Source organism: Rhincodon typus, chromosome 8 (assembly GCF_021869965.1).
Source record: "Rhincodon typus isolate 14 chromosome 8, sRhiTyp1.1, whole genome shotgun sequence".
NCBI lineage: Eukaryota > Metazoa > Chordata > Chondrichthyes > Orectolobiformes > Rhincodontidae > Rhincodon > Rhincodon typus.
The window spans coordinates 7,089,229-7,113,252 of record NC_063339.1 but is presented as its reverse complement, the minus strand read 5'-3'; the positions used below and the strand labels follow the sequence as shown (position 1 = coordinate 7,113,252).

General features: G+C 43.0%; 1 protein-coding gene across 1 annotated transcript in view; it reads left to right on the top strand.

Annotated features, from left to right (window-relative positions):
• Positions 1 to 24,024, top strand: part of tdp1 (tyrosyl-DNA phosphodiesterase 1) — a 124,923-nt gene that overhangs the window by 85,997 nt on the left and 14,902 nt on the right. The window contains exons 13-14 of the mRNA XM_048600022.1: positions 6,772 to 6,874; positions 17,981 to 18,095. Coding sequence (XP_048455979.1) covers positions 6,772 to 6,874; positions 17,981 to 18,095 — 218 coding nt within the window. The remainder of the gene's footprint in view (positions 1 to 6,771; positions 6,875 to 17,980; positions 18,096 to 24,024) is intronic.

The following is a 24,024-nucleotide window of genomic DNA, read 5'->3' as shown; positions in this document are numbered from 1 at the left end:
CTGTTGTAATGCTGAAGTTTATGGGCTATAGATATAGCCACCAGGCTGTTGGGGAGGGAGTTCTAGGATTTGGACCTGACAACACAGAAGGGAAGTTGGCTAATGTCTAAGGTAGGCTGTGTGGAGAACTGGATGTGTGTTTGATCCAGGTCTGGTTTCATTTTGGACGCTTGTGCTGAGTCTTTAAATGATTGGGTTAGAAGCTGTGATGCAGCTGACTGCATGTGCTCTGTAAAAGGCTTAATATTGGCCCAAAAAGAGGCCAAGATGAAAAAATTGTTTTTTGCAGCAAGTTACAATGTAGAGTAGAAATGTACAGTGAAATCACCTGAAAGGATGCTGGAAGCAGATTCAATAGCAATATACTAAAGGGACTGGTGAATATTTGGAGGGGAATATTAGCAGGCCTATCTGAAAACTTGGAACCACTTGGATTACTCTGTCAAAGGAAATGCACAGATGTACAGCTTAGAATGGCCCCCTTCTATCCAGTATCACTCAGTCATTGTCGTACCAAATAGCAAGGTGATCAATCCGAAAAGGAATAGAACCCAGGGATATTAATAGAGGAGAGATTTGTTTCTTAATGCATTCATTCAAAGGATGTAGGTGTTTCTGATAGCACGTTACTACCCATCCCTAATTTCTATGGCCACTCCTGAATCACCCACATTACAACGAATCTGGAATCCTGTAAATCAGACCAAGTGAGGATGACTGGTTTCCTCCCCTCATGAACCAGTTGGGTTTTACAACATTTAACGTTACTGATATTAGCTTTTTATGCCAGATTGTATCAATTGAATTGAAATTCCCCAGAGCTGTGGTGAGATTTGGACTCTTCATAGAATAGAATAGAATCCCTACAGTGCGGAAGCTGGCCATTTGGCCTATCGAGTCCACAGTGACCTTCCAACGAGCATCCCACCCAGACCCACCCCCATAAGCTTGCATTTTCCCATCCAGCACATGGGAAGCCTGCACATCTCTGAACACTATGGGCAATTTAGTATGGCCAATTCATGTAACCTGCACATCTTTGGACTGTGAGAGGAAACTGAACTACCCAGAGGAAACCCGCACAAACATGGGGGAGAATGTGCAAACTCCACACAGACAGTCGCCTGAGGCTGGAATCGAACCCAGGTCTCTGGCGCTGTAAGGCAGTAGAGCTAACCACTGAGCCACCATGCTGCCTCATGTTCAGGCAAAGCATGCCCTTTCACATTATAGAGTCAAAGGACGCCAGGGTTGCTTGCCCATTAGAGAGACAAGTGGTGGTGAGTTTAACCTGAGGGTTATCACACCTCAGACAAGGGGCAAAGGAAGGCGAGGGACCTTGACAGTGACCTCAGCCAGTGTGGGAATTGAACCTGGTCTGTTGGCGGCACTCTGTACTATAAACCCAGCTGAGCTAAGTGATCCCCACTAAGCGATCCCCACAGAGACTCTTGCCTCTGAATTGTCAGTCCAATCTTCGGAGACTAGTTCCAAATCATAACCACCATGCTACCCTTCCCAATTTAAAAAGCAGTTTTGTTTCTGAGCTCCCAGAACACTTACCAGTCTTGAAGAATGAATGTCAGAAAGGTGTCCCTGTTATTAAATAACCTGTAAGGCAGAGTATCAGTGTCACATTATGTACCTTCAGAGTGTATCTGCATCATGTTAAATGAAGTGAAGTGATTTAATTTAGATTCCAGTGCACTCAACAATGATGTTTAAATTGTGTAAAAGATGGAGTCATTTGATGGTGCCACGTAGTATGAGGTCGGGGCTTTTAATAAGAGGGAGCATGCTTTCTATCGATTTTCCCTGTTCTATTTTGAATGATGTACAGTTTACAATGAGAAGTGACTGAAAACAATTCAGTTCACCAGTCAGCGCCCTCAGATTATGGGCTGTATCGATCCACTGGCTCTGTTTAGGTTTATAGGGAGGCTATGTTTTCACCACCGATGTGGGGACTGAATATCTGGTGACTAAACTTGCGGATGGCGCCAATGGGCAAGCATGTAAGAATGTGTAAGGCGATATGGATGGGATGAGTAAGTGGGCAGGTGAGTATAACGTGGGTAAATGTGAACTTGTCCACTTTGGCAGGGCCATGATGTGATGGATTTTTAAACTTTTGTTCATGTGATGTTGGTGTCCCTGGATGAGCCAGCATTTTTGCCCATCCTAAATTGCTGCTTGAACTGCATTACAGTTGGTCTGGAGTCGCATGTAGACTGGACCAGGTAAGGATAGCAGATTTCATAGAATCCTTACAGTGCAGAAAGAGGCCACTTGAGCCATTGGGTCAGTACGACCCTCCTAACAGCATCCCACACAGACTCAGCCCCCCATTCTATCCCCGTAACCCTGCATTTATCATGGCTAATCCACCTAACCCGCACGTTCCTGGACTGTGGAAGGAACCCGGAGCATCTGGAGGGACCCCGCGCAGACACAGGGAGAATGTGTACACTCCACACAGACAGTTACCTGAGGGTGGAATTGAACCTAGGTCCCTGTGAGCTACCAGTGCTAACCGCTAAGGGATTGCCTTAGCTAAAGAACATCAGTGAACCAGATGGATGTTTACAACTATTAAAAATAGTTACCTGGTCACCGTTAGCTCTTAATTTCATATTTTCATTGATTCACATTTCACCATCTGGGATTCAAACCGATGTCCCAGAGCATTCCCTCTGGTTCAGTAGATGGTGAGAGGATACAAAGAACAGTATAGAATAGGAACAGGCCCTTCAGCCCACCAAGATTGCACCGACACATGATGCCTTTCTAAACTAAAATCCTTCTGCCTCTACACGGTCCATATCCCTCTATTTCCTGCCTATTCATATATCTGTCAAGATACCTCTTAAACATTGCTATTGACCAGCCTCCACCACCTCCTCTGGCAGCACATTCCTGGCAAATACCACCCTCTGTGTAAAAAAAAAAAAAGTGCTTCTGACATCGTCTTTAAACTTATCCCCTTTTTACCTTAAACCTATATCCCCTAGTAATTAACATTTCTACCCTGGGAAAAAGACTCTGACTATCCATTCTGTTCATATCTCTCATAATTCTGTAAAATTCTATCAGGTCGCCCCTCAGCCTCTGACCCTTCAAGTGAAAACAAACCAAGTTTGTTCAATCTCTCCTCATAGCTAATAACCTCCAAACCACACAACATGCTGGTAAGATGTACTTGTACCCTCTCCAAAGCCTCCACATTTTTCCGGTAGTGTGGCAATATTTCCTCGTTTTGGGGAGACTAGAACAAAGGGACACAGTTTAAAAATAAGAGGTCGTTTATGACAGTGGGGAGGAGAATATTTTTCTCTCTCTGAGGGTTGCTAGTCTGTGAGTCTTCTTGCCCAGAAACTGTTGGAAGCCGGGTATTTGAATTGATTCGAGGCAGAAGTAGATTTTTGATAGACAAGGGAGTCCCAGGTTTTGGGTGGGGAAAGCGGGAGTCTGAGTTTTAGACCACGACCAGAACAGCCACTGTCCTATTGAACATAGGACTAGTCCCAAAGGTGCAGATGGCCTCATACTACGTTCCTATTCCTCACTCTTTGGTTCTTGTAAAGGGAGAGGGATAGTGTCAGTCGTGACCCAGTCAGTGGCTCTTTGCTAGCAAAGCCATGTCATCAAACCTCATTCTGGAGACTTTAAAACCCCATGCAGGCTGTAACTGTTGAATGCAGTATGGAGGGACTGTGACAATGTCTGAGGTGTTGTATTCTGGGTAAGGCCCTGCCTGTCCTCTCATGAGGAGATAAAATATATGGCAGTATTTTGAAGAACGAACCGAGGAAATCTATCGGCTGACATCGGATAATGTTTATCCTTGACTAACCTTGATCATCTGGTTCCTCTCCTTGATGTCTGTGAAGCTTTGCTGTCACTACTTGCTATGGTAAAAATAGCTGCATTGCCAAGGTAATGTATCAACAATTAAACACTTACTGAGGACTTGAAAAGCATCCTATAAATGCAGATCAGTTCTTTATACACCTGTAAGATATCTGCCAATGAGTGGAGCCCTTTTTTCATGTGTAATCTAAATTAACTTTATTTCAAAGGGAATGGACCAATAAAGAAGGGAGGTTTCACTGAAATTATAGAAGGGCCTAGTCAAACCACAGCTGGAATACTGTGAACAGTTTTGGTCCTTTATCCCACAAAAGATAGAACATAGAACAGTACAGCACAGTACAGGCCCTTCGGCCCACGATGTTGTGCCGACCTATTATCCTACTAAGATCAATCTTCCCTGCATACCCTACATTTTACTATCCTCTATGTGCCTATCCAAGAGTCGCTTAAAAGTCTCTAAAGTATCTGACTCCACTGCCACTGCCGCTTCCCCACTCTCTGTGTGAAGAACCTACCTCTGACATCTCTCCTATACCCTCCTCCAATCACCTTAAAATTATGCCCCCTCGTAATAGTCATTTCCGCCCTGGGAAAAAGTCTCTGGCTAACCGCTCTATCTATGCCTCTCATCATCTTATAAACTTGTCATCCAGATATACTGGCATTGGGCAGTCTAGAGTACCTACACAAGGTTGATACCAGGAGTGAAGGGACTGTCTTATGAGGACTGGTAGAGTAGATTGGGCCTGTACTCATTGGAATGTAGAGGAATGAGAGGCATCCTTATTGAAAAGTACAAGATTCTTGGGGGACTTGACAGGATAGATGCGGAAAGGTTGCTTCCCTATGTAGGAGAGTCGAAGACCAGAGGACAAACTCTCAAAGTAAGAGGTTGCATATTTAAAACGAAGATGAGGAGGAATTTCTCCTCTCAGAGGGTAGTGAACCTGTGGAATTCTTTATTACAGAGGGCTGTTGAGGCTGGATTGTTAAGTATATTCAAGGCTGAGACAGACAAATTTTTAATCAGTAACATGATCAAGGGTTAGGAGGAAAAAGTGAGTTGAAGATTATTGATTAATCATGACCTCATTGAATAGTGGAGCAGACTCAGTGGGCTGAATGGCCTACTTCTGCTCCTGTGTCTTATGGTCTTAACCAACAACATTCCTCTCAGCCAAGTTGGTTCAATGAAAAATTTTTCAACATAGCGACCGTTTCAAAGTTGAAGACAGGAGGTAACCTCACATAACTTTTAAATTTTGCAATCACCATCTTTCAGACTGTCTGCCTTCTCAGGAGGACATAAAGCATTCCAGAGCAATTTTTTTGAAGACAAGCTGATATTTATCCCCCATCCATTCTCACATTGATTTTTGTGAGACCTTGCTGTGTGCAAATAGGCATAACTGCTACTTACATCATGGACAAAGATTGTGATATCATTTATTTCTTTGCTACAATAATGCAGAAGCAGGCCATTTCGCTCATTGCGTTGGTGCTAGCTCTTTCAAATCATCCCATCCCATATTCTTTCCCCAGCGCTCTGCAAATCTTTCCTTTTCAAGTGTTACTTTTTTTTTGAAAGTTACTATTGAATTTGTTTCCTCTGTGCCAGCACAAAGTGCGTTCCAGATCGTAACAAGTCACTATGTAATGTCACTTCTCCTCATCTCTCTTTAGTTTTATTTGCCACTTAGCTTAAATCTGACCCCACAAAATTCCTACTTTAACAATACCTTACAGAATGGCATAAACAAAACATAAGTATGTTGGAATGAATTATCACATTTTGTCATTGGTTTTGATTTCTGAAAGTTGATGTAAAGTTGAAAGTCTTTAATTATTATTGTTGAAATTGCTTTGTGATGTCATTTATTTCTTTGCTGCAATATGGGCCAAATGGCCTTTTTCTGCACTTTAGGAATTCTATACTTTAGAGTGAAGACCAAAAGATTTTACACACTCAAATAGAATTAATGGATATCGGCAATGGATGGAAAGTAGCGTTGAGGTATAAAGCCATTCATGGTTGTAACAAATGGTGGAACAGGCTTGAGGGGATGAATGGCCACCTCCTGCTCCAAAAAGTTATGTCCTTGCAGTCAGTTCTCTGATCAGCTCCCACCTTGTGCACTGGGCCTGGTTCTGGTTGCCCAGGCCCACTGAGATATTGGGCAGAGTGCAAACCAGAACAATCTGGCTTGCCCCTTGAGTCAGCAGATCTGCGAATGAGGAAAGGTGATGACACTCATCAGCCTTGAAACGAAAGGTCCCGCTGTGGAAGAGAAACCATCGAAGGAGCTATGACAAGCTGGAATGCTCCTGTCTGAGGATTCCTCAGAGAAGATCCTTTTAACCTCAAGAACTATTACTAACTCCTTCTTGAAAGCATTCACTGTTTTGGCCGCAACTGTGGGAATATTAAAGGAAAAGGACAGGAGGAGAGTGAAATTAATCGGATGGCTCTTTCAGCGAACCATCTCTCAGCATAATGGGCAGAATGGTTTCCTCCTGTGCTGTAACGTGCCGTGATTCTGAGAGAATGGTGGGAACATATTGGACCAGATTGCGCTGTCACGAGATGACCTCACAGAAAAACTCTCCGTTATTCACATGGACTTCGAAATTGTTGGCGATAAACGTTTGTTATGTAAAGTGTAACAACCTGGAGAGAGACAGCACAGACAGGACCTATAACTGCTGTAGATTTTAAATCTGCTAATGATGCCTGCAAAGATAAACCAGAAAGGGACTGAGTAGATTTATTGCTGTAAATTCTGAAGGAGTTGACAGTCTGTGAAAGTTTGTATGTTGATCTGTAGTGAATTATTAAGAAGCATAATGTTAATCAAGTTCCAAGACTGATAGCTGTCCTATTTTCCTCCTGTACCTTAGTGCCAATCTGTCAAAGGCTGCCTGGGGAACTCTAGAGAAGAATGGCTTTCAGCTGATGATCCGCTCATATGAACTGGGAGTTCTGTACCTGCCCAAGGCCTTCGTAAGTTGATTCTGTCCTACTGCTGATCCACTTCATCTTTTCAATTATCTTTGATCTAAGTACAGCTGTAGTGAGGTCCCTCTGCAGATTCCAGTTGAAGTTTAACAAACTAACCACCCTTTCCTTAGTCGTTTGACCTTTCTTATGGAAAAAACACAAATTCCCCCTCGGCTCCTCTGAAGACACCGACCATCACCACGATACCCCTCGAGAAGGCACTTCAATACTTGTCCAAGAGGCCATTCATCACCCGTGAAACCAGTTAATTGATGAAGGGCCACTTAACTCAGTGGGTAGCGCTCTGCCCAGTCAGTCAGAAGTTTATGGCTTCAAGTTCCAAGAGATTTGGCCACAAAAATCCTCAGTTGACACACCCCAATGCAATACTGAGGTGCTGTCATTTGGATGAAATGTTAAACGAAGATCTTGTCCAGATTGACCAATCAATCCTATTTCTTACTGTCTTATGAGGGAGAAATTATTAGAAAGATTTGTTGATGAGATGAGACAGAGTTGAGTGGGAGGTGTCTCCTCTGGAGGATAAACCAGGGGAGGCAATGGCCTAGTGGTATCATCACCGGACTGTTAATCCAGAGACCCAGATAATGTTCTGGAGACTCAGGTTCAAATCCCGCCACGGCAGATGGTGGAATTTGAATTCAATCAATATCTGGAATTAAGAATCTAATGATGACCACGAATCCATTGTTGATTGTCAGAAAAACCCATCTCGTTCACTAATGTCATTTAGGGAAGGAAACTGCCATCCTTACCTGGTCTGGCCTACATGTGACTACAGAGCCACAGCAATGTAGTTGACTCTTATCTGCCCTCTGGGCAATTAGGGATAGGCAATAAATGCTGCCTCACCAGTGATGCCCTCATCCCGTGAATGAATAAAGGAAAAAAAGTTATGCTGGCATGAAATAACTTTTAGCATAAAAATTATTTTTAAAAATCTGAAATAATGCTTTTTAGTTATAGTTCTAACAGTGATTGTATACAGAGGATGTTCACTTTAAAAACAACCTTCTAAATGTGAGCACTCATTTTACAGCTGAAGATTAAATGAGGATGAGCTCACAGTCCCCCATCTGAACAAATGGAAACTTATTTTTGTAATTAATGTAGCTGTCCCACCGCAGGTAGCAGATTCTTGTGCTTATCTGTCAGCACAGCTCCTCTATGTGTCACTCTGAGCTGAGGTATACTGAGATGTCAGTTTGTATTGTTCCCGGTACCTGATCATTAGATGCTTTAATGTCTGCAGGAGATAACAGCTCATGACGGAATTGTCCGATATTCTGGGAGTTATGTTCAACACCTTCCTGGCAAGATAGTTGCAGACAAAAGCGGAGGGAGGGTTGATGGGCACATTTTCTTTAAGAGAATCATTCATTTCCCCAATTTTGTATTCAGAATATGTTATCATGAGGGAATAGTCTTGGAATTTAAGTCAGCTGCCAGTCTTGACCTGATGGTATCTCTGAGTCATAGGTTTCAAGCGCCTGTCCAGAGTTTAGAACCCAGTAGGGGAGATGGTGACATTGTGACAGTATCACTGGACGATTAATCCAGAGGATTAATGATCTGAGGAGGCAAGTTCGAATCCCATCACAGCAGCTGGAAATTCAAATTAAGCAATTAAGAAAAATCTGGAATTCAAAGCTAGTCTCAGGAAAGGTGACCATGAAACTATCATCAATTGTTGTGAAAACCCAGCCAATTAACTAAAAAGCATTATTTTTAAAAATAATTTTTATGCTAAAAGTTATTTCATGCCAGCATAATTTTTTTTCCTTTATTCATTCACGGGATGAGGGCATCACTGGTGAGGCAGCATTTATTGCCCATCCCTAATGAGGAGATATTTCATTTGGAGAGTTGTAAATTGTAGGGAAACACTACCCAGAGACCTGTAGAAGTTCAGTCCATGAATGTAGTTAAGACTAAGATGAATAGATTGTTAAGAAGAATTAAGGGATAGGACAAGAAGTTGGAGTCAGGAGTAAAGGTGCTGTGGTTTTCTGGTGCAACACAGTGTGGAGCTGGAGGAACATAGCAAAAATGGGGTAGGGGTAGGGGTTCTGAAATAAATAGAGGAGGGGTTTGGCTGAGGAAGGTAGGTGGGGTGGTGATAGGTGAGTGCAGGTAGGCAATGATGGGGGTTGGTCAGTGAGGCGGGAGGAGCAGATAGGTGGGAGAGAAGACGGACAGGTCAAGGAGGTGGGGATGAGAGGGAGGGTTGGTCATGGGATGAGGTTGGAGGTGGGGAGATTTTTAAGCTAGTAAATTCCACATTGAGACATTGGGTTGTAGGCTCCCTCGCTGACCAATCCCCTCCACTCCCTACCTGCACTCACCTATCACCACCCCACCTACCTTCCCCAGCCCCACCCCTCCTCTCTCTATTTATTTCAGAGCCCCCTACCCCTCCCCAATTTCTGAAGAAGGGTCCCGACCCGAAACGTAAGCTTTCTTGCTCCTCTGATGCTGCCTGGCCTGCTGTGTTCCTCCAGCTCCACACTGTGTTATCTCAGACTCCAGCATCGGCAGTTCTTACTATCTGCGGTTTTCTGATGCTCCTTGTTTAAGCAGTACAATGAGTGAAATTTTGGAAACAAAGCATTAATCTCAAAATGTTTCTTTCATACATTAAATAATAAATGATAGAACTCATGAAAAAATATTGTCACTGACTGACAGGTAAATTAAATATTAAATTCCAAACTAAATTGATGAATAACAACAGCAAATAAAAAAGACTATTCGCTAAGGCTCAGAGATGACTGTGCAACAAATAAACAATGACCAACTGAACAGAAAGGCTTGCTGTGTGATCGCTGGCCAACATTCACTAAATTAACAGCTCTCTCTCAATGCTCAAACATTTTTCCCTTTGCACAGAATGTGAAGGTGAGACACAGCCACAGAACATAGCTATTGCACCTGCCAATTCAGAGCAAGACAGGCCAACTGATGATCTCAAAATAGAAAAAGAGAGAGGAATGTAAGAGGAATGCAGGAGGAGGCCAACCAACCCTTCAAATTGTGCTCCACCATTCTTGATCTTGGCTTCTACCTCAACACCATGCTAGCCCTGTATTCCTTCATGTCATCAGCATGCAGAAATCTATTGGCCTGTGTCTTGAACCCATTCAGTGTTGGAGCTACCAAGCCATTTGAAATAGGGAATTCCAAAGACCTACCATCCTCTGAATGAAGAACTTCCTCCTCATCTTGGTCATGAATGGCCTTTTCTTTATTCTGAGATGTGTTTCTGATTCTAAACCATACATCACCCAGCCAGGGAAGCATCCTTTCTATATCCACTTTGATTAACCCTTTACCGTTTCACTTCTAATTCTCCAGGGGACACAGACCCAGCCTTCTCAATCTCTCCTCATAGGACAGTCTGACTACTCCAGGGAGCAGTCTGCTGACCCTCTGCTGCACACCCTCTATGACAGCTATATCCTCCCTTGGGGAACAGGGTCAAAACTCAACTCAATACTCCAGGCATGTTCTCACAAAGGAATTGAACTAAGACATCTGTACGTCTGTGCACAAATCCTCTTAAAACATTTGCCAACATGCCATTTCCTAATGGCTTGCTGCACCTGTAAATATTTTAGAATCAACCTATTCAGATGTTATATGGGCTTGTGTGGTGCAGAGCCACTATCCCTAGCTCTGGATCAGGAGGACCAGGTTCAAGTCCTGCCTGCTATAGAGGTGTTTAACAAAACCTCCGAACAGTTTGATTAGAAAATATCTTCACACGTTGTGACACACCACTGGAGTACAAATGCTGCCAGTAAAGACTTCCTGTAAAGACTTCATCCCATTCTCTCAATTCCTCCGTCTCTGTCGCATATGTTCCCATGAGGCCAACAAGGGAGCCTCCGAAATGTCCACCTTCTTCCTTAACCGAGGATTCCCCAGCACCATTGTCAACAGGGCCCTCAACCAGGTCCGACCCATCTCCCGCACTTCCGCCCTCACCCCTTCTCTTCCCTCCCGCAACAGCGATGGGATTCCCCTTGTCCTTACCTACATCCCACCAGCATCCACATCCGGAAGATCATCAGACGCCATTACCGCCAAGGTGCCACCACCCCCAGACACATATTCCCCTCCCCTTCCTTATCTGCCATCTGCAGGGACTGTTCACTCCAGGACACCCTGGTCCACTCTTCCTTCACTCCTAAAATCACCGCCCACCCCCCCAATAGCCCCACAGCATTTTCCCTTGCAACTGCCGAAGATGCAACACTTGATCACTTACCTCCTCCCTCCCCAGTATCCAAGGGCCCAAATATACCTTCCAGGTGAAGCAACACTTCACCTGCACTTCCCACGATCTACTCTGCTGCATTCGCTGCCCACAATGTGGTCTCCTCTACATTGGGGAAACAAAGCATAGACTGGGTGACCGCTTCGCAGAACATCTACGTTCTGTTTGCAAAAAGACCCTGAGCTTCCACTTGCCTGCCACTTTAACACAGCACCTGTTCCCTGGTCAACAAGTCTGTCCCTGGCTTGCTGCAGTGTCAACTGGGACAACACTACTATCATAGGACAACCAAACAGAGAACAGCCAGGGAATTCTTGGAGGATTGGCATTCATCCACAGACTCCATCAACAAACACATTGAATTAGACCCGATATACCGACCATTACAGCGCACAGCCAGAACCAGCACCTACTAGAAGCAGCAAAAACCAGACCATATAAACTCGAACAGGCACAAGACAACAGCGCTTCACAGGAGGCTCCACAGCACTGAGGATGTCACCTAGTAAGGGGACGAAACGCCTGCTATCAAACCTCCCAGCTCAGCAAACACACCAACATCTACACCGCAACTCCACTTTCCTGCTTTTTCCCTGTAACCCTTGATTCCCTTACTGATTAAAAAAATCAGTCTGTCTCAGCTGTGAATATACCTAATGACCCAGCCTCTCTAGCCGTGTGTGGTAAAGAACTCCATAGATTCACTACCCTCTGAGAAAAGAAATTCCTACTCATCTCTGTCTTAATTGTGTGACCCCTTGTGCCCGCTGGCCCCAGACTATCCCACAAAGGAAAACAACCTTGCAGCCATTCAGTAAGATCAGAGCAGATCTGGCTGTGGCCTGATCCCCACTTCCCTGTTAGCACCCCCATTTCCCCCTCAATGGATTTTGACCCCCTCACCATACTGCTCCAGAAAACCATGCTGGGCAAACTGGGATCTCAGTCTATACCAATAGTGGGCCTTGCTTCCTGTAACTTTGAATCCAGCAAAGCGGAGTTAAAAGCACATTCAGTTAAGTGTTTAACCCACTGGCCCATTGAAACTGCTGAAAATGGCTATTTTTGGAGGACAATCACTTAACGAATGTAGGAAATGGAAGACTACCTGGCTTCACTTTGTAAATTAAGATGACACATGTTCCCTTCATTGAGGAGGTGGACAAAGCAAATTGTTGGTGGTCTTCTCAGATAATGAAAGAACGTATGAAAGTATCACAGCTTTTCTGCAGTGTAATCTCTTACCTGTTCCTGCACCATGTAAGTACTCTCTAATCTCCAGTCCTGCTCCATAGGGAACTTGAGAATGGCTTTTTAACCAAAGGCTCAAATAGCTTTGAAACAGCCTCATGCTGTGAATAAAACAAAAGCACAACCATTTGGATAAATTAAACCATTTCTTGCATTTCTGATCTGAAGCTTGTTTTTCCCTGTTCCTGTTAAAGGAGATTTTGTATTGTTAAATGGGACACTGGGCTTGGGGACCGCTTTGCAGAACACCTACGCTCGGTTCGTACTAAACAACTGCACCTCCCAGTCGCGAACCATTTCAACTCCCCCTCCCATTCCTCAGACGACATGTCCATCCTGGGCCTCCTGCAGTGCCACAACGATGCCATCCGAAGGTTGCAGGAACAGCACCTCATATTCCGCTTGGGAACCCTGCAGCCCAATGGTATCAATGTGGACTTCACAAGCTTCAAAATCTCCCCTCCCCCTACCGCATCCCAAAACCAGCGCAGCTTGACCCCGCCTCCCTAACCTGTCCTTCCTCCCACCTATCCCTTCCTCCCACCTCAAGCCCCACCCCCATCTCCTACCTACTAGCCTCATCCCGCCCCCTTGACCTGTCCGTCCTCCCTGGGCTGACTTACCTCCTCCCTACCTCCCCACCTACACTCACCTTTATTGGCTCCATCCCCGCCTCTTTGACCTGTCTGTCTCCTCTCCACCTATCTTCTCCTCTATCCATCTTCTATCCGCCTCCCCCTCTCTCCCTATTTATTTCAGAACCCCCTTCCCCTCCCCCATTTCTGAAGAAGGGTCTAGGCCCGAAACATCAGCTTTCCTGCTCCTCTGATGCTGCTTGGCCTGCTGTGTTCATCCAGCTCTACACCTTGTTATCTCAGATTTTCCAGCATCTGCAGTTCCTACTATCTCTGAAACACTTTTCTCCCCTCCTGGTTCTGAAACATTGAGGTGTTAAATGAGGAAAAGAAATATTTGATTGCTAAATGAGGAAAGGATTTCATTGATTGATTGGCTTTAATCCAGTCCTCAGCATTACCGTTATTGTTACCTGCCTTTTCAAAGCAAAGTCATTTTCAAAAAGGAAGTCTTGACATTAAAATATTGCCACATGAATTCATGGCTTGCAGTTAAATCTTTAATTTCCTTGTAGTCAACCTTCAGTGGTGCTCAGAAATGATCTTTACCCAGGAAAAAGGGACTTGCATTTATATGGCTCCTTCCATGGATTGGATGTTCTCCCAAGTATTTTGCAGCCACTAAGATAAAGCCACTGTCGTGATCCATCTTTCAGCACAGTCTAGTTAATGGTCCAGGGCTGATTGTGGCAACCCAGTTGCTAGTTTGTCTGCAACAATCAGGTTGTGTGTTGTTGATGGAACCAGGAGGGAAGTCTGCTGGCTGGCCAGCTCCTCAGGATTGACATCGGGAATCGTTACACGCCCTACGGATTTTAGCTGCCCACACTTCTGACCAAAAAACCTCTTATTTAGGAGCCCAAACTACAGAATATGCATGGTGAGCCACGCCCTCTGATCACTAATTGACAAAACCAACAACAAATCACAATGAAAGTGTCTCACCATACAGGTTAGGACCTGGAAATAATCTTGACATCATGGACTATCAGCCCTTGGGAACATCAGCCCTTGGGAACATCAGCCATTGTCCCAGTGTGGGAATGGAATATAAAAGTTGGGTAGTCATGCTACAATCATATGGGTCATTGGTGAGACCGCACCCAGAATACTGTGTACAGTGTTAGTCTCCAAACTTAAGAAGAGATAGATTTGGATTGTGCTGTTGGATTGTTCACTCGGCTAATTCCAGGGATGAAGGCTTTGTTTTATGTGAGAATGTTGAGCAGTTTGGCTCCATAGCTAATGAGATTTAAAAGAATGAGAGGCGATCCTATTCAAGCGTATCAGGTTGTGAGGGGACTTGACAGGACGAGGGCTGAGGGGATGTTTCCTCTTGTGGGGGAATCAAGAACCAGGGGAAACTACTTGAAAATTGTGATCAGAACCAGGTGCTGAATGTTCAGGGATATTTGACATTTAGGAAGGACAGATGAAAAGGGAAAGGAGGTAGACTTGCACCGATAATAGAAGATAGGATCAGTATATTAGTAAAGGAGGATCTCAGATCAGACAACAATGTGTTGAATCTGTTTGGTTGCAGCTAAGAAACAGCAAGGGGATGCAGACGTTGGTTGGAGTTATTTGAAGGTCATCAAAAAGGAATGGTAGTCTGGGGCATGGTATAATCTGAAGGTGAGAGAAGCTTGTGGTATTTGCAACATAAAAATGGGTCATTTTAATTTGCATGTAGATTGGGTAAACCAATTGAGTACTAAACCTATAAATGACAAATTTCTGGAGTGACTTAGAGATAGTTTTCTATAGCAGCATGTTAAGCCACCTAAAGGACAGGCTGTTTTGGATCTAGTATTATGCAATTAAAAAAGCCTAATTAATCATATTATTGTAAAAGAATCTTTTAGAATAAATGACCCCAAGATGGTAGAATTTTATATAATGTTTGAAAGTGAGGTAGTTTAATCTGAAGCTAGGGTGTTTAATTTGACCAAGGGAAATTATGAAAGCATGAGACACAAGTTGATTGAGTTAGCTGGGAGATAATACATTATAAGGCATGACTGTACGTATGCAATGGACAGCATTTAAAGAACTATTATATGGCTTATAGCAACTGTACATTCCTTCATGGGGCAAACACTCAAAAAGGTCAGTTAACTATGGTTGACAAAGGAAGTTCACAATTGTTTAAGATTAAAAGAAAAGGCTCATAACGTGGTCAGAAATAGTAGTAAATCTGAGAATTGGGAAAACTTTAGAATACGGCAAAGGAGGATCAAGAAACTGCTGAGGAATGAAATAGAATCCAAATGTAATCTATCAAAAATAGATATAAATGCATTGTAAAGCTTCAACAAATACGTAAAAGGGAAACATTTGGTTAAAGTGAATTTGGGTTAGGAGAATTTACTGTGGGGAATAGAGAAATGGCAGAGGAGCTAAATGATTACTTAGTCTGTTTTCACTGAGGAAGATACAAGTGACTAGGGAGAGTGAGGAGTTGAAGGAAATTGGTATTAGCAAGAAGGTTATTCTGGAGAAATTAATGGGCCTGAAAGTTGCTAAGTCCCCAGGACCGGATAGTCTACATCCCAGAGTGTACTAAAGGTGGCTTTAGACATAGTTGATGTATTGGTGATCATCTTCCAAACTTTCATCGATTCAGGAATGATTCCTGCAGATTGGTAGCTTTCAAAAGTGATCCTACTATTTAAGAAAGGAGCAAGGGAAGAAAGAACAGAGAATTGCAAGTCTGTCAGCCTTGCATCAGTAATAGGGAAAACACTAGGACCTAACATAAAGCCTGTGATAATAGACATTTGAATAAAAAATGATCTAATTGAACGTAGTCAGCATGGATTTGCAAATTGAAAAAACTTGGAGGAGTTTTCTGAGGAAGTTATGAACTAAATTGATGAAAGGAAGTCAATGGATGTGTTATATATGAATTTTCAGATGGCTATTGATAAGGTTCCCTCACAGGAGGCTGGTTAGAAAAATTAAAGCACATGGTCTAGGAGGTAATGTGCTGGCATGGATTAAGGGTTGACTAACAGAAGAAAACAGAGAATAAGAATAAATGGGTCATTCTTGTATTGGCAGTCTGCGACTAGTCGGGTACCACAAGGATCATGTAATGTTCCTAAATTTGCATAAGCTAAGCTTAATTGCGTGTTGTTAGAAAAATGTAATACAGTTGCAGGAAGATTTGGACGAGCTTAGTGATTATGCAAGCACATGGCAGATGTAATATAATGTGTCAAAATGTAAGGCTATTCACCTGGTAAGAAGGACAGATGTGTGGAGTGTTTCCTAAATGGTGAGACATTGGAAAGTGTAGGTGTGGACAAGTAAGTGGGAAAATACATGGTAGATGCAATACAATGTGGATAAATGTGAGATTATTCACTTTGGTAGCAAAAACAGACAGGCAGTTAATGTCTGGCTATAAACTGGGAAAGAGGAGTGTGCAGCAGGACCTGGGTGTCCTTGTGCACCAGTCACTGAAGGTAAGTATGCAGGTGCAGCAGGTGGTAAAGAAGGCAAATGGTATGTTGTCCTTCAAAGCGAGAAGATCTGAGTGCAGGACCAGGAATGTCTTGCTGCAACTGTACAAGGCATTGGTGAGACCACACATGGAATATTGTGTGCAGTTTTGGTCTCCTTATCTGAGGAAGGATATAGAGAGAAAGCAGAAACAGGATACTGAGTTGAATATTCAGTTAACTTGGTAATATTGAATAGAAGTAGGCTCAAAGGGCCGAATTGCGTACCCCTGCTCCTATATTCTGTGCTTCTATGTACAAAAGGAGCTGGATGTTTTTAGTAATAGGTCACTGAACGCTAACATGTGACAGGAGCAGTGAATCTTGCTTCAACTCTCAGGGGCTTGGTTAGACTGCACCTGGAGGACTGTGTGCAGTTTTAGCCTCCTTATCTCAGAAAAGTCATTATTGCCAATGAGGGAGTTCAACGAAGGTGCACCAGACTTGTTCCTGAGATGGCAGGACTGTCCTAACGAGAGAAATTGGGTAAACTGGGCTTGTATTCTCTAGAGTTTTGAAGAATGAGAGATTATCTCATTGGAATATATAAAATCTTAAGGGGGTACACAGGTAAGATGTTTGCCGTGGTTGAAAAGTCTAGAACTAAATGACTCAATTTAAAAATGAGGTGGATGTCATTTAGGGCCAAGGTGAGGAGAAATATTTTTAATGTGAGAGTGCTGAATCTTTGAAATTCCATAGAGCGCTGTAGAAGCTCAGTATTTGAGTATATTTAAAGTAGAAACTGGTAAATGTTTCATAATCAGTGGCTCACAGGGTTAGCGGGTATGTGAATAAAATACATGATTTTCTCTCTCTAAGCTGTGGTTGTTTCCCCTAAAGTTAAAAAAGTCCAAAGTTTAGACATTTCTAATATAACTTAAAGCATAATAGTTACCTTGCTAAGTCATGAAATATCCAATGTAAACAGAAACCCATTAGTGCTGTCAAAATGGTCTCACAAACTGGCTTAAAATAAATTGCCGTGGCTACAGAAATACTTCTAAGTCAGTTATTAACGTTAGACACTTACATGTTGCTAACCCAGCTCAAAATATATGATACTAAAAAGAAATATCAATCACACAGCTTATATCACACCCTCAAAATAAAAATCCTACCAATTAAATCTGTTCTTCTCTTTCCTGGGCTCTGTCTGACCTGCTGAATGTTTTCTAGCATTTCCTTTTGTATTTTGTACCTATCTAAGCAAATATTATCAGAACAACTTCATCCTTTTGTTCCTGGCTGTGCCTTTTATCTCCAGATGTGTGGAAAATAAATGATCAAACTACAAGGAAGGTTGGAATGTTTGCAGGGAAGGGCTGATGATGGTGGACTGCATCAAGATCAGTGGTGCCATGGTATATACATTGCCTGCTATCACCTGCCACATACTATTTCTTTTGATCACCAGGGGATTGAAACTGGCCGATTTTCAGTATGCCAAGGTCAATTACCAGACTGTAAGGTGTCAGAGATGTCATTCCCTGTCCCGTATGACCTTCCTCCAGAACACTACGGTCACAAAGGTAGGTGATAGATGGCTGTGTCTTCACGTTCAGTGTTCAAAATATAGATGCCTTTAAGGCTCATTAGAACGGCTCCAGAGTTGATTAAGGGTAGATGCTGCACATCGGACTTTATAAAGGGCTCTTGTGACATAGTGGTAGTGTTCCTACCTCTGAGTCAGAAAACCTAGGTTCAAGTACTCCGTTACTCGCGTGCCAGCTTTAATCTCCGTGCTCAAGCCGTGGAAGGGGCCGTAGAGATCTATAGCACAGAAAAAGGCCCTTTGGTCCATCATAAAATGAATGCTCAACCTTCAGAGTTCCCACGTACCTGCAGCTCAGTGTCTGTTAATGGCCTTTCTCACTCCAAAATCTTAGTGTAATTTCTTTTTGACGTTGAACATGGAATGCAACCAGTGTTGACGATGAGCAATATCTTCACTCATTATTGTATAGAAAAATACAAATTCTGTAATGGTCAAAGGGTTTCAGTGTGATTTAAATCTGCGTGCTGTCAGTTTATGTGGTATAATTTGACTGCAAGGCCTGTTAATATACAGAGGAACAGAGGAAATGAATGAATTAATAATGTATTCCAACTGATGCTAAACATTTTTCACATCATACACCTCAGCCTAATTGATATTCAGCATAAAAAGAGGTTTTAAGAGCTGTCATTTGCTTATTCAATTATTCACAGTCAGAGCATAATTTTTAAAAATCTTTCTTGATATATCTAAACATTTTAACAATCGCTTCCTCTTCGACTCCTCTTATTTTTGGTGCAGCTTTTTCTTTAAAAACAAATTTTGAGCTTGAGTACAGTTAGCAGATGTTCTTAGGCGACGCTTTGTGCCAGACTCCTACATCCCTGTTTATGGTCTGGTCAGTCTGGACCTGGGTAACAATGGTGAACATATATAATATCAGAAGAGAAGGCAAAAGATATAAAGGAAAGATCTTTGTCCCCTTCAAGCTACGCATCATCCTGACTCGGATCCTTTGTCAGGTGAAAATCCTGGAACTCCCTCCCTGATCACAGTATGGGGCACCCAGAGCACGTGGAACGCGGCGTTGCAAGAAAGTGGCCCAACAGTTCCTTTCAAGGGCACCTAGGGGTGGGCAGTAAATCCTTTGTCATATGGCTTAGCATTCATGAGTTTTGGATCAAAACAAATACGTTAAGGAGAACATAGAACGTGGAACTGTACAGCACAGGAATGGGCTGTGCCAAACATGATGCCAAATGAAACTAATCCCTTCTGCCTGCCCTAGGTCCATATCCCTCCATTCCTTGCATTTTCATGTGCTTATCTAAAAGTCCCTTAAATGCCCCTTTTGTATCTGTCTCCACCACCACCCCAGGCAGTGCGTTCCAGACTCCTACCACTCATGTCTCCTTTGAACTCTCCCCCTCTAACCTTAAATGCATGCCCCCTAGTATTAGACATTTCAACTCTGGGAAAAAGATTCTGACCATCAACCCTATCTATGCATCTCATAATTTTATAGACTGCTATCAAGTCTCCCCTCAGCCTCTGCCACTCCAGAGAAAACAACCCAAGTTTTTCTAGCCTCTCCTTATAGCTCATACCCTCTAATCCAGGCAGCATCCTGGTAAACCTCTTCTGTACCCTCTCCAAAACCTCCACATCCCTCCTGTACTGGGGTGACCAAAACTGAACACAATACTCTAAGTGTGGCCTAACCAAAGTCTTATAAAGCTGCAACATGACATCCTGACTCTTGTATTCAGTTTCCCGCCCAATAAAGGCAAGCATGCCATATGCCTTCTTTACCACCCTATCTACTTGCGTGGCCACTTTCGGGGAGCTATGGACTTGAACCCCAAGATCCTTCTGTACATCAATGCTGTTCAGAGTCCATAATACTGTAAAACAGAGGAGCAGAATTAGGCCATTCAGCCCATCGAGTCTGCTCCATTATTCAATCATGGCTGATAAGTTTCTCAACCCCATTCTTCTGCTTTCTCCCTGTCCTGCCATTAACTGTATACTTTTCCTTAACATTTGATCTCCAAAGTGCAGCGCCTCATGCTTACCTGGATTAAACCTCATCTGCCGTTTCTCCGCCCATACCTGCAACTGATCAATATCCCGCATTAACCTTTGACAACCTTCTACACTATCCACAACTCCACCGATCTACATTACTAACCCAACCATCTACATTTTCATCTAAGCCATTTATATAAATCACAAACAGCAGAGGTCCCATTACGGATCCCTGCGGAACACCAATAGTCACGGACTTCCAGCCTGAAAAACACCCTTCCACCATTACCCTCTGTCTTCTTTGGGCAAGCCAATTCTGAATCCACGGGGCATGAACCTCATGCATCTTAGTTTTCTGGATGAGCCTATCATTAGGGACCTTGTCGAAAACCTTACTAAAATCCATGTAAACAACATCCACTGCCATCGATCATCTTCGTCACCTCCTCGAACAATTCAATCAAGCTAGTAAGACATGACCAGCCCTGTGCAAAGCCATGTTGACTATTCCTAATTAGTCCCAAATGCCCTGTAATGTCTGAAATGTGCGTAAATCCTATCCCTAAGAATTCTCTCCAATAGATTCCCAACCACCGACGTCAGACTCACAGGTCTGTAGTTTCCTGGATTATCCCTATTTCCATTCTTGAACAGAGGAACAACATTAGCTACTTGCCAGTCCTCTGGGACTCCTCTAGTGACTCGCAATGATACAAAGATCTTGGTCAAGACCCCAGCAATCTCCTCTCTTACTTCTCTCAATAACCTGGTGTAGATACCATCAGGCTGTGAGACTTATCCACCTTAATGCTCTTCAAGAGATCCAACACCACTTCTTTCTTGATCTCAAAATGCTCTAGCATATTAGCATGCTCCACACAACTCTCACTATCTTCCACATCCTCTTTCTAGGTGAAAACCGATGCAAAGTACTCATTTAGGCAAGGCCTGACTTCAGCGTTGGACTTCTTTATAACATTGTTTATTGCATATAAAGATTAAATTCTACAATACATTGTTGAAAGACTATTCCATAAACTCTATAAACCTCTGCTTAAATCTCTGTATATTTCTCTCTCTCTCTCTCTCTCCTGCCTCACTCTGCTGTGCTATTTATGCCCAGTGAGGAGCAGCTCCCTGACATCACTTCACTATTGCTCCAGGGTCCTAAATCCTTTGCACAATAATAAATGCTTTGCTTGCTAACAGTGCCCACATTCCATGAATAAACAAAAAAAAACGCGTATGCTGCAGCTGTACAGGGTGCTGGTGAGGCCAAACCTGGAGTACAGTGTACAGATTTGGTCTCCTTACTTGAGAAAGGGTGTACTGGCACTGGAGTGGGTGCAGAGGAGGTTCGCTACGTTGATTCCAGAGTTGGCTTATGAGGACAGATTGAGTAGACAGGCAACTATACTCATTGGAATTAAGAAGTCTGAGGAGGGATCTTATAGAAACATATAAAATTATGAAGGGAATAGATAAGATAGCATAGCCTCAAAATAAAGGGAAGCAGATATAGGACTGAGGTCAGGAGGAACTTCTTCACCCAAAGGGTTGTGCATCTGTGGAATTCCCTGCCCAGTGAAGCGGTTGAAGTTACCTCGCTGAATGTTTTTAAGGCAAGGCTAGATAAATTTTTGAACAGTAAAGGAATTAAGGGTTACGGTGAGTGGGCAGGTAAGTGGAGCTGAGGCCACGAAAGGATCAGCCATCACTTTTTTGGATGGCAGAGTAGGCTCGATGGGTCAGATGGCCTCCTCCTGCTCCTATTTATTGTGTTCTTATGCCTTCCTGACCTCTAGGTGTCCCAAATTGCACTGCAGCCAAAGTCAATGGCAAATAAAGTGTAGCTGGTGTTTGTAGTGCTATTTTGAGAGCAAAGAGTCCTACAAGCGGCAGTGAGGTAATCATCTAGGCACTTTTTTTTTTGTGATTTTGTTTGAGGAATAAACATTGACCAGGGGAGAACTCCAGAAGTATTCAGGGATGTATGGCAGAAGTGGGAATACAAAGGTAGGTTACAGATCATTGATAAGCTCATTGAATGGAGAAACAGGCTCAAAGGAGACACTTGGCCTCTTCCTAGAACAGGATGAGTTCCTTAAACCTTCCTGCCCTGATCCCTGTCACATTGCTCTGGTTACTGCAAGTCTCTAAATTCAGGCATCAGTAAGAGAGAGGCTAGAGTCTGCGTCAGCCCATCTGAGTTTAGCCAGTTGAGGACAAGTTTGGAGTTGAGATATGAAGACTACTTAGTCTATAAACTTTGGGGGTGTTAATACTCAAGGAATCAAGTCAAATCTCAAATGTTTCTGTTTCTTAGTTAGAAATTTATCAGACACACGTGGGAAAAATTGACTGTTTGGCCAACAGTCTAGAATCTTCCTGTCATCTGGGAAAAGTTTACCAGCTGTGAGAAGGAGGTACATGCACAGGAATTGGAGATTTGGGTGACCGATGAGCAGGAGTTTGGGGGCAGGGACTTCAGGGGCAGCAGGTCATGAGATGAGACCTCCAGGTCCATGTCCAAGCAAAGCAATCTGATTCTATGCCCATGACCTCTGCCCTCCAGCTTATCCAAGAGAGCAAATGCCCAGTTCTGTTTACGAATGGTACCTTTAGTCATCACACAGCTGTCCACATTGCCCTTTTGATATTTCTCGGATCTGTTATTTAATCCTCAGTATTTGTAACAAAAAAAAATTCCAAACAGTGATATGCTTTCATTTCCATTGACATAATTACTTTTCTCATGTACATTCACTCGGAGGTGAGACTTCTTGGTTGGTGGTCATGTTTCAGTTTTCCCTGTCTATGCCAGTGTGAGGAGAGCAACTTGCATTTATATAGCACTTTCACAGCCAAGTACTTTTAGAAGCAGAAACACTATTAAAATGCAAGCCTCAAGTCAACACAGCAAGATCCCACAAATAGCAATGTGATAATAATCAGGTAGTGATCAAAAAGCAGAATAATGTGGGTGCAGGGGATCTGAGATGAAAGCAGAGAGTTCTGGAAACATTTGACATGTTATAGTTGCATCGCTGGAGACAGGCCGATTTACAAGAGTGGGACGCTCTGCAGTAGGTGCAGTGAATTCATCATTTTTAATTTGAGATCGATAGATTTTTGTGAGGCAGAGGTATGAAGGGATTTGGGTGGGAGGATATGCCATATAGAGTTAGGTCACAGATTAACCATGATTTCTGTTCATGGTGGAACAGGATCAAGGGGCAGAATGGCCTCCTCCCATTCTTTTTTCCCAGTCTTTCTTCACAAAATGATGCTTCCCATTGGTAAATGTACACACTCCATTGTTCCGATGTTATGTCTGTAATAGGGGCTCCCCAAAGCTGTACGTTATAGTATACTTTTCATTATGATCTCAGCTGATGTTACTACCAGATAAGTCAGAGCCAGGCTGAAATCTGACTCGATAGATCATTTTCGTTAAATAGGTGGTCTTTCACTTAAACGTTTGTGAACATCGCTACAGGTTTTATTCTAGCAATATTTATTACACAAAGAAATGAAAGTGAAATAAAACAGACCAAGCTATTTATGTACCAGATGATTTGAAGATTTCAACGTACATAGCAAAAGAAAATCCCATCTATTCCTCACTCCATTACTTGATAGTATTCAGATACCAGAGAGAGAGAGAATTCCCTTCTCTTCCTCATCTGTAAATTTGACTTGAATGTTTCTTTCAATTCCAGTTTTGAGAGTTTGATAGCGTTTTTCTTGATTATTCACACAACCGAGCTTAACCTTTCTTAGCTTCAAATGACCTCTTCAAGGTTTTAAATGAAGTATTTCTCATCTGGAACTTTCAAACTAAAACTCTTACCCTGAGGTGTCTATTTCCGAAGTGCTCTGAACTTTTGTGAAAATAGATAAGTCCCCTGGGCCGGATGGGATTTATCCTAGGA